The sequence below is a fragment of the Gymnoscopelus braueri genome, assembly GCF_963280865.1.
Source record: "Gymnoscopelus braueri genome assembly, chromosome: 4".
Lineage (NCBI taxonomy): Eukaryota > Metazoa > Chordata > Actinopteri > Myctophiformes > Myctophidae > Gymnoscopelus > Gymnoscopelus braueri.
This window is the reverse complement of record NC_137605.1, coordinates 42050317-42078131: the sequence shown is the minus strand read 5'-3', so window position 1 is coordinate 42078131 and position 27815 is coordinate 42050317. Positions and strand designations below refer to the sequence as shown.

The 27815-nt window shown below is 43.5% G+C and overlaps 1 protein-coding gene across 4 annotated transcripts in view; it reads left to right on the top strand.

The window, feature by feature from the left end:
• Positions 1-27815, top strand: part of vps13b (vacuolar protein sorting 13 homolog B) — a 449591-nt gene that overhangs the window by 409508 nt on the left and 12268 nt on the right. For all 4 annotated transcript variants that reach the window (XM_080427213.1, XM_080427214.1, XM_080427212.1 and 1 more), the window contains exons 51-63: positions 206-376; positions 5478-5685; positions 7757-7945; positions 9091-9237; positions 10748-11073; positions 12027-12154; positions 12658-12854; positions 17326-17447; positions 18355-18820; positions 20303-20476; positions 20871-21099; positions 26285-26461; positions 26964-27134. In XM_080427213.1, the coding sequence (XP_080283339.1) occupies positions 206-376; positions 5478-5685; positions 7757-7945; positions 9091-9237; positions 10748-11073; positions 12027-12154; positions 12658-12854; positions 17326-17447; positions 18355-18820; positions 20303-20476; positions 20871-21099; positions 26285-26461; positions 26964-27134 (2705 nt within the window). The remainder of the gene's footprint in view (positions 1-205; positions 377-5477; positions 5686-7756; positions 7946-9090; positions 9238-10747; positions 11074-12026; positions 12155-12657; positions 12855-17325; positions 17448-18354; positions 18821-20302; positions 20477-20870; positions 21100-26284; positions 26462-26963; positions 27135-27815) is intronic.

Here is a 27815-nt window from a genome sequence, read left to right as displayed (position 1 = left end):
CAGTAACATCAAGACCATGTCCATTTTTTACTTTCTCAGAGTTTCATTAAAATTCCTGATTTTACTCTGCATGTAATTGTAAATGTAATCAATTGTTTAATAATGTTTCACAATGACTAATGTTAACCTACAAAGTCACATATCTACAGTACAGTAGGTCTGTATCCTTTTTTTATCAAATTTGTTTTTGTGTTCCGTCTTCCAGGGAGGAAGAGGATGCGTCCCACTGCGCCGTACCCATCTCTACCAGCCTGATCAAACAGATTGTAAACAAGACTGGTACAGAGGACAACCTTCAGCACATCCTAGATGACTTCTACGGCCGGAAGACGTCCATTCATCCACCATGGCCCTACATCAGCAAAGATGCAGACAGGTACTCTGTGCAACAACAACAGTGACCTGCATTTTGTGTGTGATCATATTATGTCTCATTTGCAGTGGTGGAAAAAGTACTCAAATGTTCTACTTAAGTAAAAGTATCAGTACTGCAATGTAGAAATACTCCGTTACAAGTAAAAGTCTGGAATTTAAAATTTACTTGAGTAAAAGTACAAAAGTATTGGTATCAAAATGTACTTAAAGTACCAAAAATATAAGTACTAAAATGTTTGAATATAGCTGATCTATAAGCTCACAACGTGTCGCGATGCGGCGCGTTGTGAGCTTGTAGATCGGCTTTTTTCAAATAGCCTATGTATAGAATAGGGTGGTTAATGTATGTTTTATAATATAATCATTTATATCTGCAAAGTAACTAGTAACTAAAGTTTTCAAATAATTGTAGTGGAGTAAAAGTACAATATTTGCCTCTGAGGTGTAGTGGGGTAGAAGTAAAAGTATTGAAAATTGGAAATACTCCAGTAAAGCAAAGATTCCTCAAAAGTGTACTTAAGTAAAGTACTTGAGTAAATGAATCGGGGGGGAAAAAATGATTTTGAATTGGAAGAAAACGTTTTTGAATCGAGAATCGTTTTGAATCGGAAAGAAAATCGTGACCCCAGGAATCGGAATCGAATCGAATCGTGTGATAGCAAATGATTCACAGCCCTAGTAACTTGCATTTCCTTCCACATGCTTTAGCCTATATTTTTTTAAGTAAATTATTTAGTCAATGGCAGTGGAATCGCGCTGAAACCTTGCCCAAATATGGAGATACTGACATCATAGTACCGATGTCATAGGTGAAGTCTGAGATCCACATGAAACAATCCCTTTATTAGACCCTGTCTTGTTTGTCCGTGTGAATGTGTTTGTGTTCTGTTCTTTAGAAATGTGGGTTAATTTTATTTAGCTTGCACAGTATGTTCAATGCGTGCTGTTATATTTTTCTTGCTAAGACTCTTTGTTTGGTTTGAGATTGTTGTTTATGGAATTCATTACAACGTATTGTTGTGCATCCAGTCTCTGCATGCAGGGAACAGCACTGACCTGTTCCAGATTTCCCACAGATTATAATCCTCCCAAAAATATTTAAAAGATTTTATTTAGGGGAATTCTCTTGCCTTTAACCATGGACGCTGTGAGACAAACAGGAAACCAGAGGGGAAAAAGATTGTAAAGATGATGGCGCTCGAAACAGGTTGAGAGCGAGACCAAGTCATGAGTAGGCGGCACTGCATGCACGCCAGGCCACCAGGATACTCATGATATTCCATAATTAGTCAGCATTTATTATTTCTTTCTTTTTCAACTTTATTATAGGACTTCTTGCGGTGGCGAGCATTAAATCAGGTCACGGCTCTTTCATAAGAGAATTTCCGAAGACCCACCAGCATGCTTTTGTAATCGCAGGCCTCACACAGAATTCCCCCTCAAAGCGCAGCATTGCGCAAGACAGGGTCTTTAATGAGAGAGGCTTCGCTTTATTGTTGTCTCTTTGTTCACATAATAAAACAGTAACGGCTCAGACAATGCTGTGCCGTGCTTCAGACGATAGCAGCAATCCCACTGGTGTCCCCTGTGGACCAGAGATTAAGACTGTCACTCTGTCACAGGCCCACTTTCTCACACAAGTCACAGGGCCTTGCATGTAGTTAAAACTTGGCACAGGATTGTAAAAGCCTGCGTGTATGTGTTTCTGTTTGTGAGAGTGAGTCTGTGTGTGTGTGTGTGTGTGCGTGTGTGTGTGTGTGTGTGTGTGTGTGTGTGTGTGTGTGTGTGTGTGTGTGTGTGTGCGTGTGCGTGCGTCATGCGTGCGTGCGTCGTGTGTGCGCGCGCGTATGTATGTGTGTGTGTGCATGTGCTCATGTATGCGCTCTGTGGATTCTAACTGTACACCAGTGCACACATGTGGGTCTGTCCACGCACGTCACTCTGGGAACCGTCTTTTGTCACAAAGCAATCACATCTTGATAGCAGCAGCACAGCACTCACCCACATGCTCTCATAGAGGCATTGTTACAAAGAGTTCTAATGGGTCTGCTGGACACATGGGCCATATGTCTGGCTGTGGTTCCACAGGCTTCTCTTCTTTACATATGCACACACACACACACACACACACACACACACACACACACACACACACGCACGCACACTGTACCATCACACACACACACCCAGCAATGAACATCACTACCCCTTAATTGTCATACACATAATACTCACTCTCTCTTTTTTATCTATCTTTCTCACTTGTTCACTTGTGCACGCACGCACGCACGCACGCACGCACGCACGCACGCACGCACGCACGCACGCACGCACGCACGCACGCACGCACGCACGCACGCACGCACGCACGCACGCACGCACGCACGCACGCACGCACGCACGCACGCACACACACACACACACACACACACACACACACACACACACACACACACACACACTCTCCCTCTCTCTCTCTTTATTTCTCAGTCAGGCCTGGTGGCGAGCTGCTATCCAGTGGTTTGGTGTTGGGTTTCTCTGTCAATCAGATCTCTCTCTCTCTCCTCTGTGTGATCCAGTCCTGAGTAACAAAAGCTCCAGACCAACGCACATTTCCCCCCTCAACGAATGTGACAGTTTGTCTGAAGCCCAGAAACCTGCCACTGAAGAAAAAGACTCCGTCACACACTAAAATCCTCAGTGTTGCTTTAACCACATGAACCCTAGCGTCCCTATTCTGGGGCAAAGATATTTAGCGTAGAGTGAAAACAGTAGGGGGTATAGGGTTTAAGACTCTGTGCAACTACCGTGCAGGATCATTAGCGCTGGTTCCTCTCTCTACAATTCTCTAACAACTTGGCCAGCAAGTGAAATCTACCGTCTAATTCGTGCATTTATTAATTTAACATTAAATTTTTTTGCTGATAACTTTGATACGGTGTGCTGTGTTTGGACAGAGGTTCCAGGCTGTCTCATACTGTACAGAAACCACTGGGCTCCTTGGCTGGGAGTGTGTAAATATTGTGTCTTGGGGGGCAAAGGAAGTTGAAAGTGGTAAATGTTATTTTTCTTTCTCTTTTGGGATTTTAATGGCAGCGAGGCACCTCCGTAATCATTAAACAAACATCTTGTAGTGGTTGGGGTGAGGGTGAACTCAAGCTGCAGGCGTTCACTTGTGTGTGTGCGTGCGTGCGTGCGTGCGTGCGTGCGTGCGTGCGTGCGTGCGTGCGTGCGTGCGTGCGTGCGTGCGTGCGTGCGTGCGTGCGTGCGTGCGTGCGTGCGTGCGTGCGTGCGTGCGTGCGTGCGCGCGTGCGCGCGTGCGCGCGTGTGTGGAGCAGTGTGCGGCTGTGGAGCAGTGTGCGGCTGTCAGAATTCACACTTGTGAAAGCCTGAACTCCAGTGCTGGCAGGCCCTGACAGAAGCAGCTAAGCACATTTCTTTCAATTACCTTTTTGTGAGCTCCATAATGTGATTTATGGGCCCTGCACTTCGCTGCCCTCAACCTCGAGTTCAGCCGCCTTCCACGGCTACAAACATGCTCACACGTTATACGTGCACACACATCAGCTAATGATAAAGAACTGCTTTGAGCAGAGTGCTGTTTTTGGACGCATTTCACAGCAGGGTGTCTTGTGCGCATGTGTCCAGGGCCTGAGAGAAGGGGTAGGTTGAGGAGAACGGATTGGAGCTGGCGTGAAGGCCGAGGTAAATCGGGGTCAGCCTTTGATGCTCCATTGACCTTGGAACATCAGTGGAAGTCTGAGAGCGTACGGCTTGTCTCTTGCCTCTCCTCTGACACTCTGCACTGTTTAGCCTTCACGAGACCATGATTGCCATGAAACGACTGTGGTGTCAATTGATGGGTGGAAAATTGTTTGTGTGTGTCTGTTTTGTCTGCCCGATGTTTGTCTGTGTCTATACATGTGTGCAGGTCCGTTGGCATCGCCAGATGCCTGGGCACATTCTGTTTGTATCTGTTTGTATCTGCCATAAGTTGTTTGTTTTCTCTGTATTTGTGTGGTCTCGTTGGCTGTTGCCGTTGTGTTAATGGTCTGTACTGGTGTGGGAAGTGTGTTTGTATGTTGGACATTTTAAATGCCCAGTATGAAACTGTATACCGCTTCATTTCTTTTTTTTGTGGGTTTGTAACAAATGCGTTTTAGCCCAAATTACATGGACCCAAATGATAGTGTTCTGGATGTTTCATGGAGGTTGGATGTTTTTCGGCGCTAGATGTTTTGCTGTTATGAATGCTCATATTATATGTGTACTCTGTACTGAATTACAGTGTTTTTACAGTATATATTATAATTCTACAATGAAGTGTTAAAACCCTATATATACTTAGTTGACCGGAGTCCCCCAGGGCTCTATACATAATTCCGAAGCCTTGGGAACCAACCGTTCCTGAGCCATGTGGCCCACAGGTCAGGAGGATGTCTCCTGCCTCTCTCCAGCTTTATACTTGGTCTGCTCCTTTTTCTCCCTCTACACCAAATATTATTGCCAAATATTTGCCCCCAGAATAGGGACACTAGGGTTCATGTGGTTAAAAAACTGTCCTTTTGTCAAACATGAACTGAAACATTTGAGTTAGATGTATCTATTCAATCCGGTGTCATTTTCAGATTTCTTTGGCTATTCCAAAAATAGCAGATATACAAGCTCATGAGCTTGTAGATCTGCTATTCTTTGAAAAAAATTGACAATTTGTGCAAATCTTTGAATATATATTTCTTAAAGCGAACATTCGTAAAATATTTTGTTCCAGGGACCTCCAGAAGCAAAGATTTTAGTAAAAAATGTTGTTTCCAAAAATATTATGTATTCAAAGATTCGCACAAATGTTCACGATTTTTCAAAAATAGCAGATGTACAAGCTCATACGCTATGAGCTTGTAGATCTGCTATTTTTAGCAGATCATAGCGCTCATAGCTTGTATATCTGCTATTTTATCTGCCCAAAGTATGAAATAATGGTTATTATAGCTCAAATCTAAAATGACACAGATGCGTTCTCGGATTGAATGGGTTAACACTCCCAAGATTCTACTGTGCAGTTCTGCCGTCTAGTATAACATTGTGTTGACTGTCCTCCACAGGTCAGTATTGGAGCCCCTGGCCCAGTGGGACAGTCCCATGCAAGTGAAGCTGTCGTGCTGGAAGTCAGGATTGAACACTCTGCTGGTGGAGGTGCTGCCCTGGGCCCTGCTGGCCAACCGCTCTCACTGGGACCTGTGGCTGTTTGAAGGAGAGACCATGGTACTGCAGATACCAGCCGGAAAGGTCATCGTCCCGCCCAACTTCCAGGTGGGCCATCCACCTATGGTGATTCTGAACTTGGGGGGAGATCCCCCCAGAGGTCCTTGAAGGTTTTTTTGGGGGCTTTTCTGAGATGTCATTTGATAGATACAATGGAGAGAGAAAGGGAACACGGAAAGTGAGTAAGGAGTGACATGCAGCAAAATGGTCGGGCTAGCCAGGAATCGAACCAGGGACTCGCTGTCATTGGGCATTAATGCCCAAGTGGGTACGGGTCGCCCAACCCAGCAAATGGAGTCTTACGGTCTTTAACTTTTAACAAGGAGGATTATATAGTGTGAATCAGCTGTGACCTGTGCTCGATATTGGCATATTGACATTTGAGATTGTTATGGACTCGAGAAGAAAATGTGTAGATTGGGGTCCCAAAGAAAGAATCTTATCAAATAGGAGTACGTGGCCTAATATCAACCTTGGGGTCCTTGAAATTAAAAAAGGTTGAGAATCACTGATCTATTTGACGTCTTGAAATTCTGCACCAAACTCACAGAAACAAAATACCCTGTATGTGCAAACATACGGGGCAATAACAATAATCCTTATTCTGATATGAGCCTGCCATTGTGTCCATGAGCCACGCACATGTAACATACCAAACATTCTGTCACTTGGACACATGTAGGGGTTTTGCGTTGGGATAACAAAAGCAGCCTGGCCATATGCTGACAGAAAAATAAAGCATTTGATTGAGTGATAGAACATTTGACAGTAAGATTTCTCCTATGGGATCGATAAACACAGATGGAGACAAAATCGTTGGCTTGTTTATCTGCCATGGAAAACAAAAAATGTGAAAGTAAAGTGAGCTCATCGGACTGTGTTACTCCATGGGGCTTTTTTTTCATCTTTGGATCAGACAAATACATTGCCTCTCTGGGGTGTCCCTGAGAGTGGGACACCCCCTTACTTTCCTTGTTTCAAACCCTGCAGAAGGCATTTCGACACCAGAGGTCTCTCACAGGGACTTGCATGGCAGCAGCTCTCCCTTTAGCCTGAGTTATACTTACTGTAGTTGCATGCGAGTGTCGCGCACCAAAAATAGTTGAGCTTGTAGATCGTCTATTTTCGGAGCACGACACCCACGCAACTAAGTATAAATCAGGCTTTAATCTGCTGCCGAGTGCTGTCACCAAACGTGGAATTCTCACACGTTTCTTCTCATGCACGCTTCTGAGATCACACCAAGAAATCTACAGATGGTTTTCCCCTCTTTGGAAATCACAACACAATCAGTCACACATGCATGCGCGCACTCACACACACACACACACACACACACACACACACACACACACACACACACACACACACACACACACACACACACACACACACACACACACACACACACACACACACACACACACTCACACACATATACTACACAAGGGGAGCTTGAAGTCACTAACCTCAGAGATAAGTGTGAAGGCAGTGTATCAAAGGATAAGGGGTGATACGCTTCAGCAAACCCAAACAAAATAAAAAGCTGTAAATGTGCAATAGCCTGTGAAACATAAACATAAACACAGCCTTGTTTCCATGGAACCCAGCTGTTATGAGAAAGTGACAGACAGATAAAGAGAGAAAGAACAAGAGAGCACTTGGTCTTTTAGTTGTGTGTCTGTCAGAGAACAAACACACACAAAATCTACCCTAGGAGGCATTACCTATGCTAATAACAAATAATTGGCTATGCCCCTCCAATTTATGAGCAAGTGGGATTCATCTTTCAGCACACCTGGGTAAGAGCAAATTTGGATGTTAAGGATTGGTCATCTGCTATTTTTGAACATTTTTGAACAATCTTGAAAGTGTGAGGACTATTGATTTACAAGGCATTTGTAGAATTGGCCACAGGTCTTAATGGTGTAAGAGAATGTTGCTGCAGTCAATTGGTCTGAACACAGCAAAATCCTCAGTGTTGATTTATCCATTTGTAATTCTGTGTGTAATAATGAACTCTCAGGATTTTACGGTGTGGATTTGACATTTGGCACTCTCCCTAATACCCTCACTCTCCTTCCTTCCTTTCTTGCTTATCCCTCTTCCCCACATCCAGGAGGCCTTTCAGATAGGCATCTACTGGGCTCACACCAACACCGTCCATAAGTCTACTGCACTGAAACTGGTCCACGACCTGACCTCTCCCCGTTGGAAGGAGGGATCTGGAACGGAGGTGGTCACCTTGGACGAGGAGGGCTGCGTGGAGGCCAACATCACCCTGGGAGCCTTCCCTGGAAGACAGAAGGTCATTAAACCTCCAATCTTTTTATATACCGTGGCCAGTAGTGCTGGGATGGAAACGATATTATGTTATAACTGTCAGGGGCCAGAATACTGTACGTCTAACCTCATTCAATCAATCAATTGTCTAGACATGGGGTATGCATCGGTTGTTTTGCATTTCTTTCTACTGTCTCTTTGTCTCTTGGAAGTTTGATAAACTAGAGGTTCGGGGTGCTACGCGGCCCTCACACCTATACGTCACACCACCGATCCGACTGATATGCCCATATATGGAGATCTCTGTATCTGTCAGTCCTTGTCCCTTTTATTCCCATATATGGAGATCCCTGATGTCATCAGTATATACTATGGGCATGCCCCTTTTGTGCCCATATATGGAGCTCACTGATTTGTTTGCGCCTGATGCCATGACGACACATTGAGGTTAGACAACACGCTCCATATTTGGGCGTAGCTGCATTGGGAACTCCTTATAGAGTCATGGTGACATGAGCGTGACGACGTAGTGACATGAGCGTGACGTCAGAGGTCAGGCCGGCCGGTATAAGATATATTCATATATTTTAATTAATTTGTCATTTCAATCTGTCAAACTCCTGCCTCTCTTCACTACAATCTAGATGTAGCAATGTAGTTCAAGAAGAATCAAGTTTCAAGAGGGTTTATTTGTTACTCACTCATACAGGTAGTGTCAGCCCGCAATAGACATGTCTACAAGACTGCGCAGCAACAACAGCAATACAATAACACTGAATTTTAATGAAATAACAAGAACAAGGAAAAGATAGAAATAAGGTTTAAAAGTATAGACAAGACCCACACTCCAAACCATATGTAAAAGGAACCTTAGCAGCAAAGAAAAAATAGCAGCAGTGTGGGATGTGCAATAGTGAATGTTCAGAATTAGTAGTGGGTGGATAATTTTGTATCAGGTATATTGTATAGAATCCGTGGTAAGATATAAAACATCTATACATCATCAGCGTTAGCAAAACCCTTAGCAGCAATGGGGGATGTGCAAAGGAGAATGTTCAATGGGGCATGTTCAATGGAGTTGTATATCTGCACTCGTCTCTACATACTGTAAGATTTGTTCAGCTAAACTCAAGCTACAGTATGTGTGTTTGTCTGTTGTTTCCTGTGTAGGTGTGTCAGTTCTGCGTGTCGTCTGTGGTCAGACACGGCATCCAGATACTGCAGATAGAAGACAGGACCATTCTTGTCAACAACACTCCTTATGCAATACAGTACAGACCGCTGTTGTCTGACCAGCCACTGGGGACAGATGACCGGGTAAAATACACACATGCAGCTGTGCATGGACACAAATGTTGTGACACAGGCACACACACACACACACACACACACTGACACACACGCACACACATCCCGTATACACTGGTCACTACAGGCTGGTGAGCTAATGAGGAGATACTGTAATTTGCACACTGATCTCTTTCTTGTGCTGGGAGAGCGCTACAATGACGAGGATAATGATCTGTTTATTTGAGACTAATTCTGGAAGACATCACACTGCCTGCCCACTGTGTGAGGCCTGCCCAGCCTCTGAGCCCCTTTCAGCCTCTTAACACTGTGGGCTGTCAGCTCCAGCACTCTGAATGACTGGTGTGACCTCTGGAGGTCTGCAGCCTCCACACTGCTACTTCATAGCCATAATGACTGCTAATGGTCATGTATGTGTGTGTGTGTGTGTGTGTGTGTGTGTGTGTGTGTGTGTGTGTGTGTGTGTGTGTGTGTGTGTGTGTGTGTGTGTGTGTGTGTGTGTGTGTGTGTGTGTGTGTGTGCGCGCGTGCATTCATGTTTATGCACCCGTGTTTGTGCGTGCATACACATGTATGTCTGAGAACACACGCCCCCACAACTTGAGTACCCCACACATCTGAATCTTCTGATGGATCACACACACACACACACACACACGCACACACACGTACACACACACACACACACACACACACACACACGCACACACTCGGTTCCCTCCATACACACACTGCAGGGACGCAGCAAGCCGTTTTCCATCAGATCATGTTGCTTCCTTTCTCTCTCTCTCTCTCCCTCGCTCTCCTCCGCTCTCGCCATGTGGCAATGGCACTTCACAGGGACATTAGACAAACACCCAGAATTGGATGCAGGTTTCCCTCCTTGCTTTCATCTGCTGCTTGTCCCCAACGAGAGCAGCGAGGCAGTGATGTCATTTAACAAGCCCTCAGATCCCCTTAAAGGAGGATGGCAGAGCTTGCCAGTTGCCACTAATTGACAAAAAAAAAAAAAAAAAGACCTTAAAAAAACTAAACGCAGAGCGATGGGTTTAACAATAACACAGACCACAAAACAAGGCTAGGAATGCCTTTCTAGTAGGGCTATTCATCATGCTCACTGTCTAATCCAGCACTACTCAACTGATCACTGGCTGCTAAACTGGCGCAGCAGGGCTCCTCTGCTACCAATTTAGCACTAAGCTCAGTGGGAGAAATAGGAGAGTACAATAACAATGCGGTCGTGCCATGTATCTTTTTTGTAACCACTCGCATCTTCTATCCCTCTTTCATTCCTCTACTCTTGTCTTTGCTGTCCCTTCCTATATCCTGCCTGCCCGCCCGAATCCATTGCTTTCCTCCGTTCTCCTCTCACCTCACCTCACTTCTCTCATCTTCTCAAATCTCATTTGATGGTCCTTTCTTCTTCCCTCCTTTCTTCTCCCGCCTGCCGCATTTTTCCTTCTATCTTTCGCTGCATGACCTCCTTACTTATCTTCTCCATTTTGTGTCCTCTCCTCCAGCCCTGTGAGCTCCCAGACACAGCAGCGTTCACCTTGGCTCCTTCGGAGGGGAACGTCCCAGCCACGCCTTGCTCCGTCCCCTGCTGGGACCTCCTCCGAAACACCGTCCAAGGAGAGGTCGAGACCTCGCCGCCCCTCAGACTCATGCTCCTCAGCTGCCTTCCGAAACCTGACGCCGGGCCCGAGGCTGGAACCGGGACAGGCACAGCAGGGGCCCTCTCTGGACCTACATCGTGGAGCCTCCCCGCCCCCGTCCGACCAGATTTTCCGAGGCAAAGTGTGTCGGTTCCCGTGAAGCCGAGCCCTGGCAGAGGCTTGAGTAGCAGGTGGGTGAAGTGGAGCGTCGGTGGGTCCTGGCTGTGACAGTCAGTCAGCGCAGGGCACAGAACCCCCGGTTGGCACGGGACATAACGTTAGAGAGGGCCTGCACTTCAGTCACGGCCTGTTAAACACTGGAGATGAAGCACAGGGAGAAATGCCCTCATCATTTCCACTGTCAGGCTCTGCTCGTTCACATGCTCCACGTCTCTCTCCCTCTCTCTCTATCTATCTAACATCTTTATGTGGTTTTCTTTCTTTCTCTTTCATTCTCCCTTTTTTCATTTTCTTTCCTTCTCCCTTTTTTCCTTTCTTTCTCTCTTTCCCATCTTTGTTCCTCCGTCTGTCTCTCTCTCTTCCTCTGTTGGAATTGTCCTACTGCAGTGAACACACAGAACATAATTAAGCCCATGACTACAGAAGTGATTTTGAAAGCATGTCTTTCTTCACAGATCCATCTGCATGTTGTGTTCTTGGATTGATGATGTTTTCCTTCGGGTTGTGTGTGTGTGTGTGTGTGTGTGTGTGTGTGTGTGTGTGTGTGTGTGTGTGTGTGTGTGTGTGTGTGTGTGTGTGTGTGTGTGTGTGTGTGTGTGTGTGTGTGTGTGTGTGTGTGTGTGTGTGTGTGTGTGTGTGTGTGTGTGTGCGCATGCCACGTGCTCTCGAACACACACACACACACTCTTTGTGTTCATCTCATATATACTTCTGAGAGCTAAAGTATAGTCGAATTTGACAAATTAAGATTAAGAAAGATGTTTAGGATTACATTAAAATGGTTAGGGTTATGTTTAGAGTTAAGTTGGGTTTCAAAGGGCTCTGCCCATGGCCACATTCCAGGAGCAGGAAAACAGACTAATTATGATATTACGTGTGTGAGACATGTGATGGGAAGGGGTGTGGTGTGTGTTCTGGTTTATAGTCGTTTGGTTGACATGTTTACTGTGTTTGTTTGTTCCAGAGCCATGGTGCTTACGTACCAGGAACACCTCGGGGTGACATACATCACTCTGAATGAGGACCCCTGCCCGCGAATGCTCATCCACAACAAGTGTCCTATCCCACTGCTGCTGAAGGAGAACGTCAAAGGTAGGGACAAGCTCCAAACATGCATAAACCTTTACCCATGCCAAATATCTGGGTCCGATCCCGATTTGGAGAGTCTTAGACCACCACGAATACCGATGTTTCACTGATATGTTGTCAAAAAATCCAAACTTAAATTGGATTAAAGTTTCTATTTAACTTGTAACAAAAAAAACAACAATATAAAAGTAAGCACAAAAAACATTGTCATAGATAAAAAATTAACATAAACGTAACTAACTATTTGTATTAACCACTGAAGCCCTATTCAACAGGCCTGTTATTTTTGAACATTTTTGAAAACCTTTATAGTATCACCTATAATGACATGCCCAAATTAAAGTGGTTGAAAGTGGTAAGAAGGACACGTCGGCTGCATAACTGCCAATACCGATGTTGTTGACCGAAACTAATATATCGACCTGCCCCTACCTTGTAGAACTAATACATTAGCTTCCTCCATCGTCCACACTAACATGATTATACTTCCTCCCTCCTGCTGTCAGAAGCCCCGAGGTCTGAGGTATACTGCCGTCCTCTGCCTGCCAGCTGCTCCCTGCACCATGAACTCTACCATCACTTCTCCAGCTTCCCAGACTGCAGACAGAGAGAGTCCCTGCCCAGCCTGCTGCTGAAGACCACCTCAGACCACACCAGCTCTGACTGGACCAACCCCATAGACATCAACTCTCCTGGCACACAGGTAGACGTCACTTTAAAAATGACCATACCGCCATCAATACATGTACAGTACATAATACTGTACATAGACTTTTTTTTTCATGTTAATGGCTTTATTTATTTTTTATTAGATTTCACATTTTACATTTTCTCTGTAGTCATTCAAATGTGTTTGTAGTTTCTTTTTTTCTGTAGCCTCGTTTACTTAGACCCTAATATTCGACTATTAGTCAGAATTATAGACTAATCACAATAAAAATACCTTAAGTAAGCCCCTCAACTGGAAGAGACTGGTCCGATCCTGTCCGATTGTATTAATTGGGTTAATAGGGGTGGTGTCTGGTGTAAACCATTGATATTCCATTCAATAGGAAAATATTAGTGGCTAATAACCATATAAACACTAATTCTGTATATCGTTTCTCTCTTGTTAGAATGAATGTATTTTATCTGCGCATGTTTGCCTCACGTGGGGGTAATAGTGACAAATTAAGGTCTAAGGTCTACTGTATGTACCATAGACCTTACACTACATACACTGTGGCCTATAGAAGAGCATTTGTTGTCCACAACAACCAGCAGCATATAAAACGGCCATGGTTTACTGTTTATGAAGTCTTTGTACCTGTGGGAATGTGCAAACCCATGACCTGGGAGATGTGATACGCTGCCTCGAACCTTCTGGCAGTCTCCAATGCCTCTTCATCAGTTGGAGACAGATCAGTTGTTTAACTGGCCCATTCACCATGCCTTTGCAAAACATGTATTGCAAAGGCATGACTTTATAATGACTTTATAAACAACAGTTCCGCGTGACCAAAAGAAAACAGCGGAGATTGTTTTAAGCATGCGTCGGTCAAAAACTTCCGGGCGCAGCAGCATAAAAACAAATAGATTATCTATCTATCTGTATGTATATATATATATATATATATATATATATATATATATATATATATAAACTTATAATAACAATATTAACTAGAAAATGTGCTCCTCGGAGCACAAGTCTCCGCCAGCAGACTATAGCAATTATATTATCATAGCAATAACTAATGAGATACAGTAGAGTAAAAGATATATACTGTAGTTAAATAAAAAGGTGTATGTTAAAGAAATATTTATTAAAAAAAAAAAGATTTAAAAATCATATTTTGTCATATTGTAAGCATTCATGGCTAGTCTTCGTCTTTTGTCATTTAGCGATTTTTTGTCTCTGATTAATTTCATTCTTTCTTTATGATTCTTAGCTCTGTTTAATTGAAGCAATGCTCTGTTTACATTGAAGCAATCTATCATATGGGAGTCGTCATAATTGACTGGTTTGTTCAAATACTTGTCTGTCTTCTTCATCTTCATTGTCTTGAACAGTTTCAGCAGTTGATTGGTGTGTTTGATCAGCTTTGGCCTTCTGCGCCTTTGTTTGACCAATGTTAGGTGTTCTCAGAGGGACACACACACGCACGGACGGGTGATTTGGACTAGAAGATACTGTTCCAATCAAGACTGATTGATCCTGTCTTACCTCGCTTCAAAAACGTAAACGTTTTTTTGAAGTGACACACCTATTTATAGAATTGTATTTCGTCATGCATTCCTCTAGCCAATCAAAGGCATTGGTGTCAACATATTAATACGTATTGAGATTTCGGTCTTGTTGTGGGATCAATTCAACTCTAGTCCTCTTCTGTGTTACTGTTGTAGATGAGTATGCTTTCTTAGCTTTGGCCTTCTGCGCCTTTGCTTGACCAATGTCAGGTGTTCTCAAAGGGACACACACACGCACGGACGGGTGATTTGGACTAGAAGATACTGTTCCAATCAAGACTGATTGATCCTGTCTTACCTCGCTTCAAAAACGTAAACGGCTTTTTGAAGTGACACACCTTTTTATTATAGGATTGTATTTCGTCATGCGTCCCTCTAGCCAATCAGAGACATTGATGTCAACATATTGACACGTATTAAGAGTTCGGCTTTGTTGTGGGATCATTTCAACTCTAGTCCTCTTCTACGTTACAATTGTAGATGAGTATGCTTTCTTAGCTTTGGCCTTCTGCGCCTTTGCTTGACCAATGTTAGGTGTTCTCAGAGGGAAACACACACGCACAGACGGGTGACTTGGACTTACTGAAGGTACTGTTCCAATCAAGTCTGATTGATCCTGTTTTACCTCACTTCAAAAAGTAAGGGCTTTTTGAAGTGACACACCTATTTATAGAATTTTATTTCGTCACGCGTCCCTCTAGCCAATCAGAGGCATTGGTGTCAACAAATTGACACGTGTCACGTGGAGCTTGCCCAATGTTGGCTTGGCTAACAATGTTTGCTCACACAAAGCGAAAACATATTCTCCACCTTCGGCGGAGACAATAATCATATACATATAATGAATCATATATTTTATTAATAATCATAACTAAATAAAAAGCAGCCTACACTGAATGTCTGAATGATAGAACAGCAGCATAAAAACAAATAGATTATCTATCTATCTGTGTTAATATATATATATATATATATATATATATATATATATATATATATATATATATATATATATATATATATATATATAATCTTATAATAATAGTATTAATCATATACATAATGAATCATCATATATTTTATTAATAATCATAATAAAATAATAATAATCTCAAAAACCAACATGAAAAATAAATTGTGATACGATCGTGGATCGTGATTCTGCCTCATATTTTTGCCATATTGCCATAGTTATATCAGCATGCCCATATGGGCAATTGGGCATATACTGATGACATCAGGGATCTCCATGGTAATAATAGGGACAAGGACTGACAAATACAGAGATCTCCATATATGGCCATAAAAGGGACAAGGACTGACAGACACACATATCTCCATATATGGGCATATCAGTCACATCGGCAGTGGCACGTACTCTAGACGTGAGGGCCGAACTTCTAGTACAGTACAATATCTAACTTTATAGGTAATGTGCATATGCATATCGGCTATTTCCGCATCTTTTGCATGACATTGTCATACCCTGAGGTATAAGATACAGTATGGTATTCATTTCTGAAAAAAACATAAAAAGATGACCTACTGTATGGAGATGCAAGCTTTCGATAATTACCATGCCCCCACAGCAGCAGAGCATTAAAGAGGTTTCTGTGGCCAGCAGAGGACGATGTTGTAAGTTGCTGTGTTGTGTATGTCACCAATAGCTAATCAATATGGCATGCATGGGGTGGAGTAGTGTGTCTCTGTGGTTGTGTGGATGACACAGAGGTTAGGCAGCTAAGGAGCGTGCTTACGCTTGTGCACGTGCATGTGAATGTGAGTTTTGGCTTAGATGAATACAAGTTGTTTTGGCTAATAAAGTGTGTGTGCGTGTGCGTGTGCATGTGTGTGTGCGTGTGTGTGCGTGCGTGCGTGCGTGTGTGTGTGTGTGTGTGTGTGTGTGTGTGTGTGTGTGTGTGTGTGTGTGTGTGTGTGTGTGTGTGTGTGTGTGTGTGTGTGTGTGTGTGTGTGTGTGCCAGTAGGTTTACTGTAGGTAGCCAGCTTCATAAGTATTTAATTTAATTTAATTTTAGAAAAGGGTTTTGACTGGCATAGTTTGTGTGCGTGTGTCGCTCCTCTCACTGTGTGTGTGTGTGTGTGTGTGTGTGTGTGTGTGTGTGTGTGTGTGTGTGTGTGTGTGTGTGTGTGTGTGTGTGTGTGTGTGTGTGTGTGTGTGTGTGTGTGTGTGTGTGTGTGCGCTCTCAGGGTTAGCAAGGTGGCGAGGAGCGTGGTGTGTTAATACTGGTGTTGTGTCTAGCCGTCACTAGGTTCAGGTTGAGGCTGAGGTCGTCTGGTGTCTCTGGTTTCTGTGAGGTCACAGTGTGACCCGGGTAGCAGGGGTGAAAGGTCCTGGGGCTAGGTTGTTGTGACTGCTCAGCTTAGTGCTCAGCAGAGGAGATCTTCGTCGTAATGCCAGGGACTGATCACTGTGAACCTGGAGTCACACATATGTGTACTCATATAACATGAACCCATGTCACACACACACACACACACACACACACACACACACACACACACACACACACACACACACACACACACACACGACAGGTTAGAGTCAGGTCAGCATAGAGGAGGTCAAAGTTATACATGCATTGACTTTCATGCACACGGATAACACACACCAACAGTTGTAAGCGCACACGCACGCACACACACACACACACACACACACACACACACACACACACACACACACACACACACACACACACACACACAATTTTAGAGCATACCCCTGGTCATAATGAGGACATGCCAAAAAATGCAAACTTATGTGTGTATTCTTATGTCAAAAGTTCTTAATTAAGAATTCTTGATTGAATTTTCTCATCTATCCAACATCAGAATGTGTCTATTCCATTCCGTGTAGGAGGTGCTCCTGCCAGGTTTTCTTATCTCTCTAACATCAGAATCTGTCTATTCCCTTCCCATGTCAGGTGGTGTTCCTGCCAGGTTTTGGTTGTCTCTACATAGACGTGGTGTATGACGGAGGAACCGTGGTTTTCTCCCTGGCACCAGAGGGCAGCGATGACTCTGTACTACTCAGTCAGCACATCAGGTACTGATGAAGTGTTCTCTTCGTTTGACCATTTTTCTTTGCGATTTGAATATAAATAGCATTGTTTAAGGTAACTTCCAAGCGAGTGATCTGTCCAGCCTTGAAGAAATCTACTATCATTTGTGTCACATGAAATTTAAGTTTTTTACATATAGTGAAGTGTTTCATTCTGAAATAAGACATCAATGACCATTTTTAAATTGGGCATAAGTGGTTAAAGGAAAGATGATCCTTTTGGTAGGAAAGTACTGTAGATATCTTAAACCCATCTTTGACAAATTCTTGACACTTTTTACATAAAGGATACTATTTGTGTTTGATTAGTTCTATTTCCAAAATAAACGTGAATAGAGTTTTCAAAATGACCTGCTCATGACCTTCTGTGGAAGGTAGTTACTACTTTGCAGTCCTGACCTGCATGCTTTCTTTTTCACCACAGGAGGGCAACAAAACCTCTGTCAGCTATGATTGCTGAATTTATGGTGTCGATCAGCAATTCATACCATTACTTTCATATTCCATTACATCACCATACAGCCATCTTCCTGTCAAAACAGCAAATCACTGTAATCAGATTACAGATGATGACACCCTCATACAGTTTGATAATGACACAAATCCCCATTGGTAGGAAATGGAAGTAGAATTATGAGCATATTATGAATTGTTCTGTTGTTTCTCTGCAATTAAATAAATTAATGTATCCTTCCTACATTAGAAGCCAATTTAATTAGCAAATTAGTAACGATATATATATATATATATATTTAATAGTTTTCGTTTACAGGAGAAAACAATTATCAATGTATCAAATGGAAGTGGGGAAAAGAAAGAAAGCCAAAAAATAAGTCTTAAATTAAACTGACTACAATTGCTTTACTATTAACACATGTGGTTTCTTTTCCAGGCCCTCCAGTCAGAATCTGGCCTTCAGGGTTCTCCTCAGTGAGGCCAGTGTGGCGCTGAGTGATGACATCACAAGCCCCTCTGGTTCCGTGGAGCTGCTGAGGCTCACTCTATCCAAGCTGCTCCTCAGCCTGGCTCCCGTGCCTGCATGGCTGCCCCCTGAGCTCGGAAACAACACCGGTGTGACCACCACCACCGCTACTACCATCCCTGGTCTAATGTCTGAAGCCTGTCTGATTGAGCTCCACTGTGCCAGTCTCCAAGTAGACAACCAGCTGTATAACCGTGCCAGCTTCCACTTCCCGGTCCTGCTGTGCCAGGAGCAGAGGGGGTTTGCAGAGACCGGGGATCCATGGACCAGCGATGCCAACCCCGCCGTTTCCCCAGACACCCTGGAGGAATTCAAACGCTCCTGCTTCCTCCAGCTGGTCCTCACTCTGGCAGGAGACAGACGCACCATGGAGCAGGTTGGTCTGGTAGATTAGAGGCTGCTAATTTACTGATTAGTTCATTTATTGTCTCCGCCAGGCCGAAAGGCACGGTGAGAGAGTATGTTTTGCACCCTGTCCGTCCGTGTCTCCGTGTGTCCATCTGTCTGTGAACAGCTAATCTCCGGCACCGTTGGCCTGCTCGCTGCGAAACTGTGCACACACACTCCCTGGATGCCAATTCAGAACCTCTGCCCCAAAATTTTCACATGGGCCTGTTATAGCGCCACCAGGAGGCCAATTTGTGCAAAACTAATTTTTTGATATTACTCCTACAGATTTTATCCAAACATCACGCACATCGGTACACAGTATCTCAATAGTCATGTGATCAAAACGGATCTGTCCGATTTTCCAGATTCCCTCCTGATTGGCTAAGATTGGCTTCCAAAGTTTGCAGGATTGGTTCGTTTTGAACAAAATGCCTCAAATCATCAACGCAGCATGCGATTTCCGTGAAATTGTGCACGCACATTCCCACTAGGCCGAGGAAGAAATGCCACTTGAAAATGTTCAAATCAGCCTCATGGTGGCGCTATAACAGGCCGATTCGCGTTTTTACCTATAACTGCACCGATCTGCGTGAAACTTTGCACGCACTTTCCCTAGAAGCCAAGGAAAAACCTTTGCCATGCATTTTCACATCCACCAGGAGGATGACTTTTGTACAACTATTTTTTTGCTATTACTCCTTCAGTTTCTGTCCAAAAATCGGTACACAGTATCTCTATAGTCACGTGATCAAGATGGAAGGGTCCGATATTTCATATTCCATCCTAATTGGCTAACATTGGCTTCCAAAGTTTGCTGGATAGGTCCGTTTGAACAAAATGCCTCAAATCATGAACGCAACGTGCGATTTCTGTGAAATTTTGCACACACATTCCCACTTGGAAGAAATGCCACCCTTTTCACATTGGGCTGTTATAGCGCCACCAGCAGGTCTAATTTAGTAAAACTAATTTTTCGAACAAAATTAATCATGAAATCAGGAATGCAGTATCCGATTGCCGTGCAAGGCCTAAGAAGAAATGGCACCCTTTTCACATTGGCTTATTATAGCGCCACCAGGAGGCCACAATAACCTACCTGACCTGGCGGAGACCTGTGCTCCGAGGAGTACTTTTTCTAGTTTTCACATTGTCAAAGTGGATAGAAAAGAAAAATACAATCAATTATACTATACTGTATTGAATAAAACAATTAATGCGGTAAGCCACCCGACACGAACACGATTCAAAGTTGCTCGTATGCGATTACTGCCAGAAGATGGTACACAGTAAAATCCTGGGTGTTCATTTAACTCTGAAAGTGTACAAATGTAAACAAAATGGTCCACTTGGTTACATTTGTACAATTTCAGAATTAAATAAACACCCAGGATGTTTACTACTGGGTGTGGGGGGCTTCCAGCGTATCCAACCTGCAACAATTCTCAGATGAATCTTCTGTGCCTGCCAGGTCACCTTGCAGATGCAGCCTGCCAGGCTCTACGTGGAGGATACCTTTGTTTACTACATCAAGACCCTGTTCCACACCTATATCCCCAACACTGCCCTGGCATCCACAAGACCTGCACAAGTCCGGGGCAGCAGAGAGCCTGGGAATGGATGCGCTCCAGTCCTCCCTGAACAGGTGTTGTACTGTACTTGTAATAGAAAGGTTAAATTTAGGTACCTACCCGCCACATCCCATGTGGACTGGTTTTACAGTTATTCATGTTTCTAGTTATTCTTTGACTCAAAACAACTATTTTGAAGAAAATCTATACTGTTATTATGACTATTGCTGTATCAGTTCTTACAGTTCTTACTGTTAAAGGAGTAGTTCACCCAAAAAAATAATTTGATGACCGGAGGAGTCTCTGATAGGTCATCAACTTATTGGCTTAGGAATGCAACAAGAAAAAATGCCATGAATTCAATGCTTCATGGGTAGTGTAATTTTTGGGGTGAACTACTCCTTTAACTGCTAGGGTGATTGTTAACATTGTAAACATTGTATTCTCACATGCTGTGGTTATCATTAGGTGGTTCAGACGGTACAGGCGTTGGTCCATCCGGTGCGTCTACAGAGTCTGGCCATTCAGCCAGTCAACCTGCTGGTCAGCATCCATGCCTCCTTGAAGCTGTACATCGCCTCAGACCACACGCCTCTGTCCTTCTCCCTGTTTGAGAGAGGGCCTGTCTTCACCACACCCAGGCAGCTGGTCCACGCTCTGGCCATGCATTACGCTGCTGGAGCCCTCTTCAGAGCTGGTGAGTAGTAGAGGGCTTCTCTCTTTCACTCTCTCTCTCTCTCTCTGTCTCTCCCTCTCTCCCTCTCTCCCGTCTCCTATCTTAAGAGTGATTTATAATTAGTTGCGTGCTGGTGTCGCGCACCGGAAATAGACGATCTACAGGCGCTGCGACGTGTTGTGGGCTTGTAGATTGGCTATATTTGGTGCGTGCACCTGGCGCGAGACCCAGCATAAATCAGGGGTTACGCTCCCCCACTTCACCTGATGATAGCATGTGCTGTATGCATTAACAGTAACACTAGGCTGATAATGTTGCGTGCACTTTCGTTTTAATATTCACGCCAGAAGCAGTTGGGTACATAAATTGTAGCTGATAGTCTGTGTCAGATGTCAAATGATTTACAACCGAACGTGCGGACATGTAGAAAACGGTTTATGCAAAGAATTACCATTAGGAAGACGCACTGACAGGATGTGAGCTGAGGCGAGACACTGCCTTTCCTGTGTACACAGGATATCATCTCATCGTCTCACTCCATCACAGACAACAGTTACACCAAGTCTGTAGATTCTACACCAGGTGACCACCAGGGACCAAACTGGTGTCAAACTGGTGGTCCGCGGGCCAAATGTGGCCCGTGAATTGTGTCCAATCCAGCCTGCAGGATGGTTTTGAGAACAAAAGGAAAAATTACATTCTGTATCTGTATGACAGCTGTCTTAGCTTTTTCCTGCTGCTTTATTTTTTATTTAGCCTAACTCCCAGAGTGTAATGATTTTTGCACAGATTTGAGTGTGCAGATGTGGTTTGGTTTTTAGACCTTACAGGTCCATTTGGTTCCATCTGTAACACTGAGGATTTTACACACGCGCGCACACACACACACACACACACACACACACACACACACACACACACACACACACACACACACACACACACACACACACACACACACATACATACACATACAAAGCGAGATGCCAGTGTCGCTAGACTATGCATTATGATAGCCTATGCAATTATTGCACAAAATAGGCTAGTGACTCAAAAGTGTTGTCAAGAAGCAGATACTGGGCTGATATTTCTTAAAAATTAAGTAACATCTGAATTACCGGAAGCTGAAAAAAGCTGCAGAACACGTTAGTGTCATCAGTACAGCAGCCTGCCCCAGCGGGTCTGATATCTAGTCTAGAGGGGCGGATTCAAAATCTCTGGTGAAAACAACCGGTGAAAACAATTGGTTCACCGATCTGTGCGCCTGTACCCGCCCGCCCCGCCACACGCCCCTCCTTCTGCCCCAATATGCATCATTGAGAGCCCTGACGTCACAACATTTGGAGCGATGCCCACTGCACTCTGGTTGGTTGGGGAAATGAAAGGTTGACTCCCACTTCCTATGCCAGAAATGTCAACAGCTTGGTCCAGGCTTTCTTTTTGAGCAAAACGCGAAGGAAAATAAAAGATTGAGGCTATCAGTACAGTAGTTGTTTGATTCAACGGTTTTGTCTGGCTCCATCTCCTGTACGCAATAGGAAATGCATTATGCCAGTGGTTCTCAAACATTGTGCCGAGGCACACTTGGTGTGCTGTGTGACAACAACCACAATTTATTACTGCAATAAATACAACTATAGAAAAGTTCTCAATCATTCTTTAATTTCCTATATCAGTACTTGTGTGCACTCATTTCCCAATACAGAGGCAAACTCTTAACCTGGCATGGCCAGACTAATATCACTGGCAGATTCGTCTGGTTTCCAGGCTAGCAAACTCTATACCCTAACACGTAAAGTGTTTTAACCAAGCCAATTTACAGTGTAGATTGGGGTTGCAGTTTAGTTTAGTTCAATGATTCTCAACCTTTTTAAGGACCTCCAGTTTGACATGCATTAGGCCACATGCCCCCATTTGGTACCATTTTCATCTCTCGGACCCCAATCTACATTGTAAAGTCCTAAATCCTAAAATCCTTAATTTATCTCTGAGACTGGTTCCATATGCACGCTCAGTGCAGTCACAGACCCACAAGGGTCCATCTGGACCCTTGGTGGTCCCCGGACCCCACGTTCAGAACCCAGTGCCATACAGCACCTATGTCCTGCATCATCATTCTATATGGTCACTGCCTTATGGTCCATTACTTTCCACACATGGTATGATTTAACCAAGTCATTTCCACCTCAGAAATCACTGTTCATGGCTGGTTGCTTCCTTACTGCTGTCTCTCGTTAGAGCCCTTGTTTCTGCTCATATTTCAACATGTCACTTCACTGTGGGCTCCTCTACCTGAGTCATCATGCAGTTAACTCATTCAAACCGGGAACGCATCTGTGTCATTTTAGATTTCTTTGGCTATTAAAAAATAGCATACTATGTTATTAGTCTACATGTTCATAGCGCGGCACTCTTTTGAAAAATCTTGAAAATGTGCGCAAATATAATAATATATAATAATATATATATTTTTAAGCAAACATTTGTAACTGAAATCTTTGCTTCTGGGGGTCCCTGGAACAAAATATTGTATGTTGCTATATCAGTGGTGCTCCAACCTTTCCATGTCAAGGACCCCCAAAATGTATTTGGTATTAGATTGGTATTAGATCGGAGTAAAATGTTTTCGCTTTAAAACATACATATATATTCAAAGATTTGCGCACATTTTCCATGAAAAATTAATAAATAGCAGATTTTTGGATAGCCAAATAAATCTTAAAATGACACAGATGCGTTCCCGGTCTTAATGGATTAAGGTCTACGGGGAAGCATTGCATTCTGGGACTGATTAGCTTCAGGATGCACGGCACCACATGGGCACACACACACATGCCCACAAAGACATACAGTAGTGCAAATGGACACATACACAAACCCATAGAAGTGCATGCATGCACATATACATAGCATACACACAGATAAACACACACACGCGCGTGTGCGCGCATGTGCGTGTGCGCACGCTCATTTCAGGATGTGTGTCGCCATGACTCAGGCCTGTAAACATCAGCTCCTGTCAGGGGTTTATGCTCTACCAAAACCACAACTGGAAGACCATGTAAAGCAGAAAGAACACTGGGCCCCACTGGAACTGATTTCCTACCATTAGAGCCCATCACTCATACAGAAATTGACAGGGAATAAGAGCAGAGCGGTCTGGCGGCTTGAGAAATGGCTATTTGATTTTGTGATGCAATTGTCAGTGCATAAATATCAATGAGCCGTACCATCTGAAGTGGCCCGCATGGCTGAATGAGAGAGGTGAGATAGTAGAATGCAATAAATCTAGTTAGGACATTTTAGTATGATTTCATTCAGGAATGTGTGTGTGTGTGTGTGTGTGTGTGTGTGTGTGTGTGTGTGTGTGTGTGTGTGTGAGTGTGAGTGTGTGTGTGTGCGTGTGCGTGCGTGCGTGCGCATTCATGTCTTCCTGCTCGTGCTTGTGCCTCTGCTGGCCTGTATACTTGTGTGTGTGGGTACGCATGCATCCGTTGGTATTTCTGTAGGCCATCGCGTGGAGAAAGCTCTTACTGAGAGTTAACATGGTCATAAAGCAGTTTAACTTTGACGTCTCCACAGTAAAGTCTCGTAACAGTCTTAAAGTTTGACTGTGTACTTTGTTTATTAGAACGGGAGAGTGTGTCCTCGGAGCACTGCTTTTGGCAGGAAAAGTTAGAAGCTTATGTGTGGATTACACCTCCTGGGAGGCATTTCTTGTAAGAACAGGTGTGTTTTAGAAACATTTCTCTTATTGTATGAAAGATTAATGTGACCGTAATTGTGTGTATGGGTGTGCACACATGCACTGGGACGGCACTTCTGTGTATGTAGTGTACAGTACATTCAATTCAAGCCATATTATACGATATACTATGGGCTAACTGTGGGGTCAAAGATATACTCCATTGTCTGCATTGAATCAAAACATTATAAACTAATATGTTTATCAGTTGTAGTACTGTATGTTGCCATGGAGATCATTAAATGATCTTGCTCTTGCCCACGGTCCTTCTCAGCCCATCATCAGATGTTTGATGGCATTGTTTGAATGCCATCAAGGATGGCAAACAATTTGCTAATGCTGAGAAAACTGTGGTTCATATTACTGACACAGACAATATGGCATCTACCTTTTAGCAATATTTAGGCTACATATGATGAATTGCTGATGGACTGCATATATAATTTCATAACATGATCATGTGCTGTTATGGGGACAGTCCTCCTCAGTGGTTTTTGATCGGTTGATTGATCGATTTATTGACAACAAGCATACTGTACGTACAAAACAAAAAATGCACATTTTGGTCAAAAGGATGGCACAAGAAAGCCCAGAGGCTTATTTCCATTGTGGTCCCATAAATACAGTTAAAAACAATAAAATACATCAAATTTAGTTTAGAAAATCAGGACCATGTGGTATTAGAAAACTCTTTAGGGAGGACTTAAAACTAGAAGTAGACCTAATCAATTTAGTGACTGTAGGCAACCCATTCCATGTGATAGCTGCAGAATACAAAAAGAGGCCTTTCCAATACTGCTTTTAAATTTGTATGGAACAAAATGTGTAGCGGTACCCCAGTGGAGTATCTATGCACATCACAAACTCTTGAAAAGTATTTGCATAAATACTTGGTTGCCTTATTTTTTACAATACTGTGAACCATGCACATTTTCATGAACTTTTATGGCAACTCCTGTATTTTGTATTTTCTATTTTCTCCTGCCACAAAGCTGTTGGATCCACACAAATAACTACCACAATGCAGGCGGTCCACATCTTAAGAAGTCCGCAATTCTGCATAATCGGGCACAAATTAAGCAGTGATTATTATGATCACCTATAGAGCTCTCCGTGGTCAGGCACCTGCTTATATTAGTGGTTTACTCCATCTTTACATCACCAGTAGGTCTCTGAGGTCCTCTGACCAAGGTCACGGCACAATTTGCAACGATATCCCATTTAAACATGGAGAAATTAGTGATGAAGTGTAAGGATGTAAAAAGTACCAATAAAGTCACAAACAAGAGAAGTGTCTTTTGGTAATTTATTTGAATGTTCACTTGAACTTGCAAGTGGTCTCAGTCAGAATGAGCTCCACCACAAGGGCTCAGCACCTTTTATAAGAGCATTAGAGTTAGTACAATAGATAGTACAAACATGATTATCAACCCGTCTTGTGTGTTGTCTCCTTTGTCTCAGGCTGGGTGGTGGGGTCTCTGGAGATACTAGGCAGTCCTGCCAGCCTCGTACGGAGCATTGGTAATGGGGTGTCTGACTTCTTCCGCCTGCCCTATGAGGGTCTGACCCGTGGGCCTGGGGCCTTCGTCAGCGGGGTGTCCAGAGGAACAACCTCCTTTGTCAAACACATCTCCAAAGGTAACAGTGACATCCAGAGCTTTCAAAGTGTACATTTGTTATTTGTTAACCCATTAAAACCCGGCAAAGCATTTTTGATTTTAGCTATATATATATAGCACATTGGTTGGCTATTCAAAAATAGCAGATATACAAGCTCATAGCACGTCACTTCATGCCACGCTATGAGCTTGTGGATCTGCTATTTTTTTTTAATCTTGAAAATGTGTGCAAATCTTTGAATATATATATTTTTAAAGCAAACACAACTAAAATCTTTGATTCTGGGGGTCCCTGGTCAAAATATTTTGAGATGCGGGTCAGCGGCTAAAAACATATCATTTTGGGGGTCGTTGACATGAAAAAGTTTGAGAACCACTGATATATAGCATAGATTTTTCAGGAAACTGTGTGTGGTTTAGAGGACATTTGTAGAATCGGCCTCAGGTCTTAATGGGTTAATATACGATATGTCATGTTGAACGATGAACTTCAAATTGAGATGCTGGATGTCCCTCTCCAGGTACTCTGACATCAATCACCAATCTAGCGACCAGTCTGGCAAGAAACATGGACCGTCTGTCCCTGGATGAGGAGCACTACACCAGACAGGAGGAGTGGAGACGACAGCTACCCGAGAGCCTGGGAGACGGCCTGAGACAAGGACTCTCACGGCTCGGCATCAGCTTGTTAGGTATGTGTGTACACATGCACACACAGTAATACTGATTTTTGCTCACATTGATGACACACGTGCACACCTAAACACATAGGAGCGAACACACACACACACACACACACACACACACACACACACACACACACACACACACACACACACACACACACACGCACGCTGTCTATCGCTGTGTACGAGAGTACACCATGAGACAGCATAGTATTAGACAGCACAGCAGGGCCCCAATAAACACCCAGAGGTCAGTAACACTCAAGTCTGTCTCGACAGTCAAAAAATAGTGTTATTCAAACCAAACAGCTGCTCTGGGTTATAGAGGATTAGAATTCCTGAGATTTACTGAATATTAGGTGCCCCATCTGCGTAGTATATAAAATGACTGATACATTTTTGGTTTAACAACATAAACCATGTCTAAATTCCCTGGTGGGATTCCTTTTTCAATTATTTCTGTCGACATAGTACAATAGGGTGTTTTGGCCTTCCTGCTTTATTTGGACAGAGACAGTGAACAGAGATACTGGAAAGAAGGACTATAGCCTTATTTATGTGGAGTGCACTCTGTATTTTATTTTTATTTTTATTTTGGGGGGGGGGGGGGGGGGTGATATAGCATAACATGCTATATCATATATAGCATAAGCATGTGTGTGTGTGTGTGTGTGTGTGTGTGTGTGT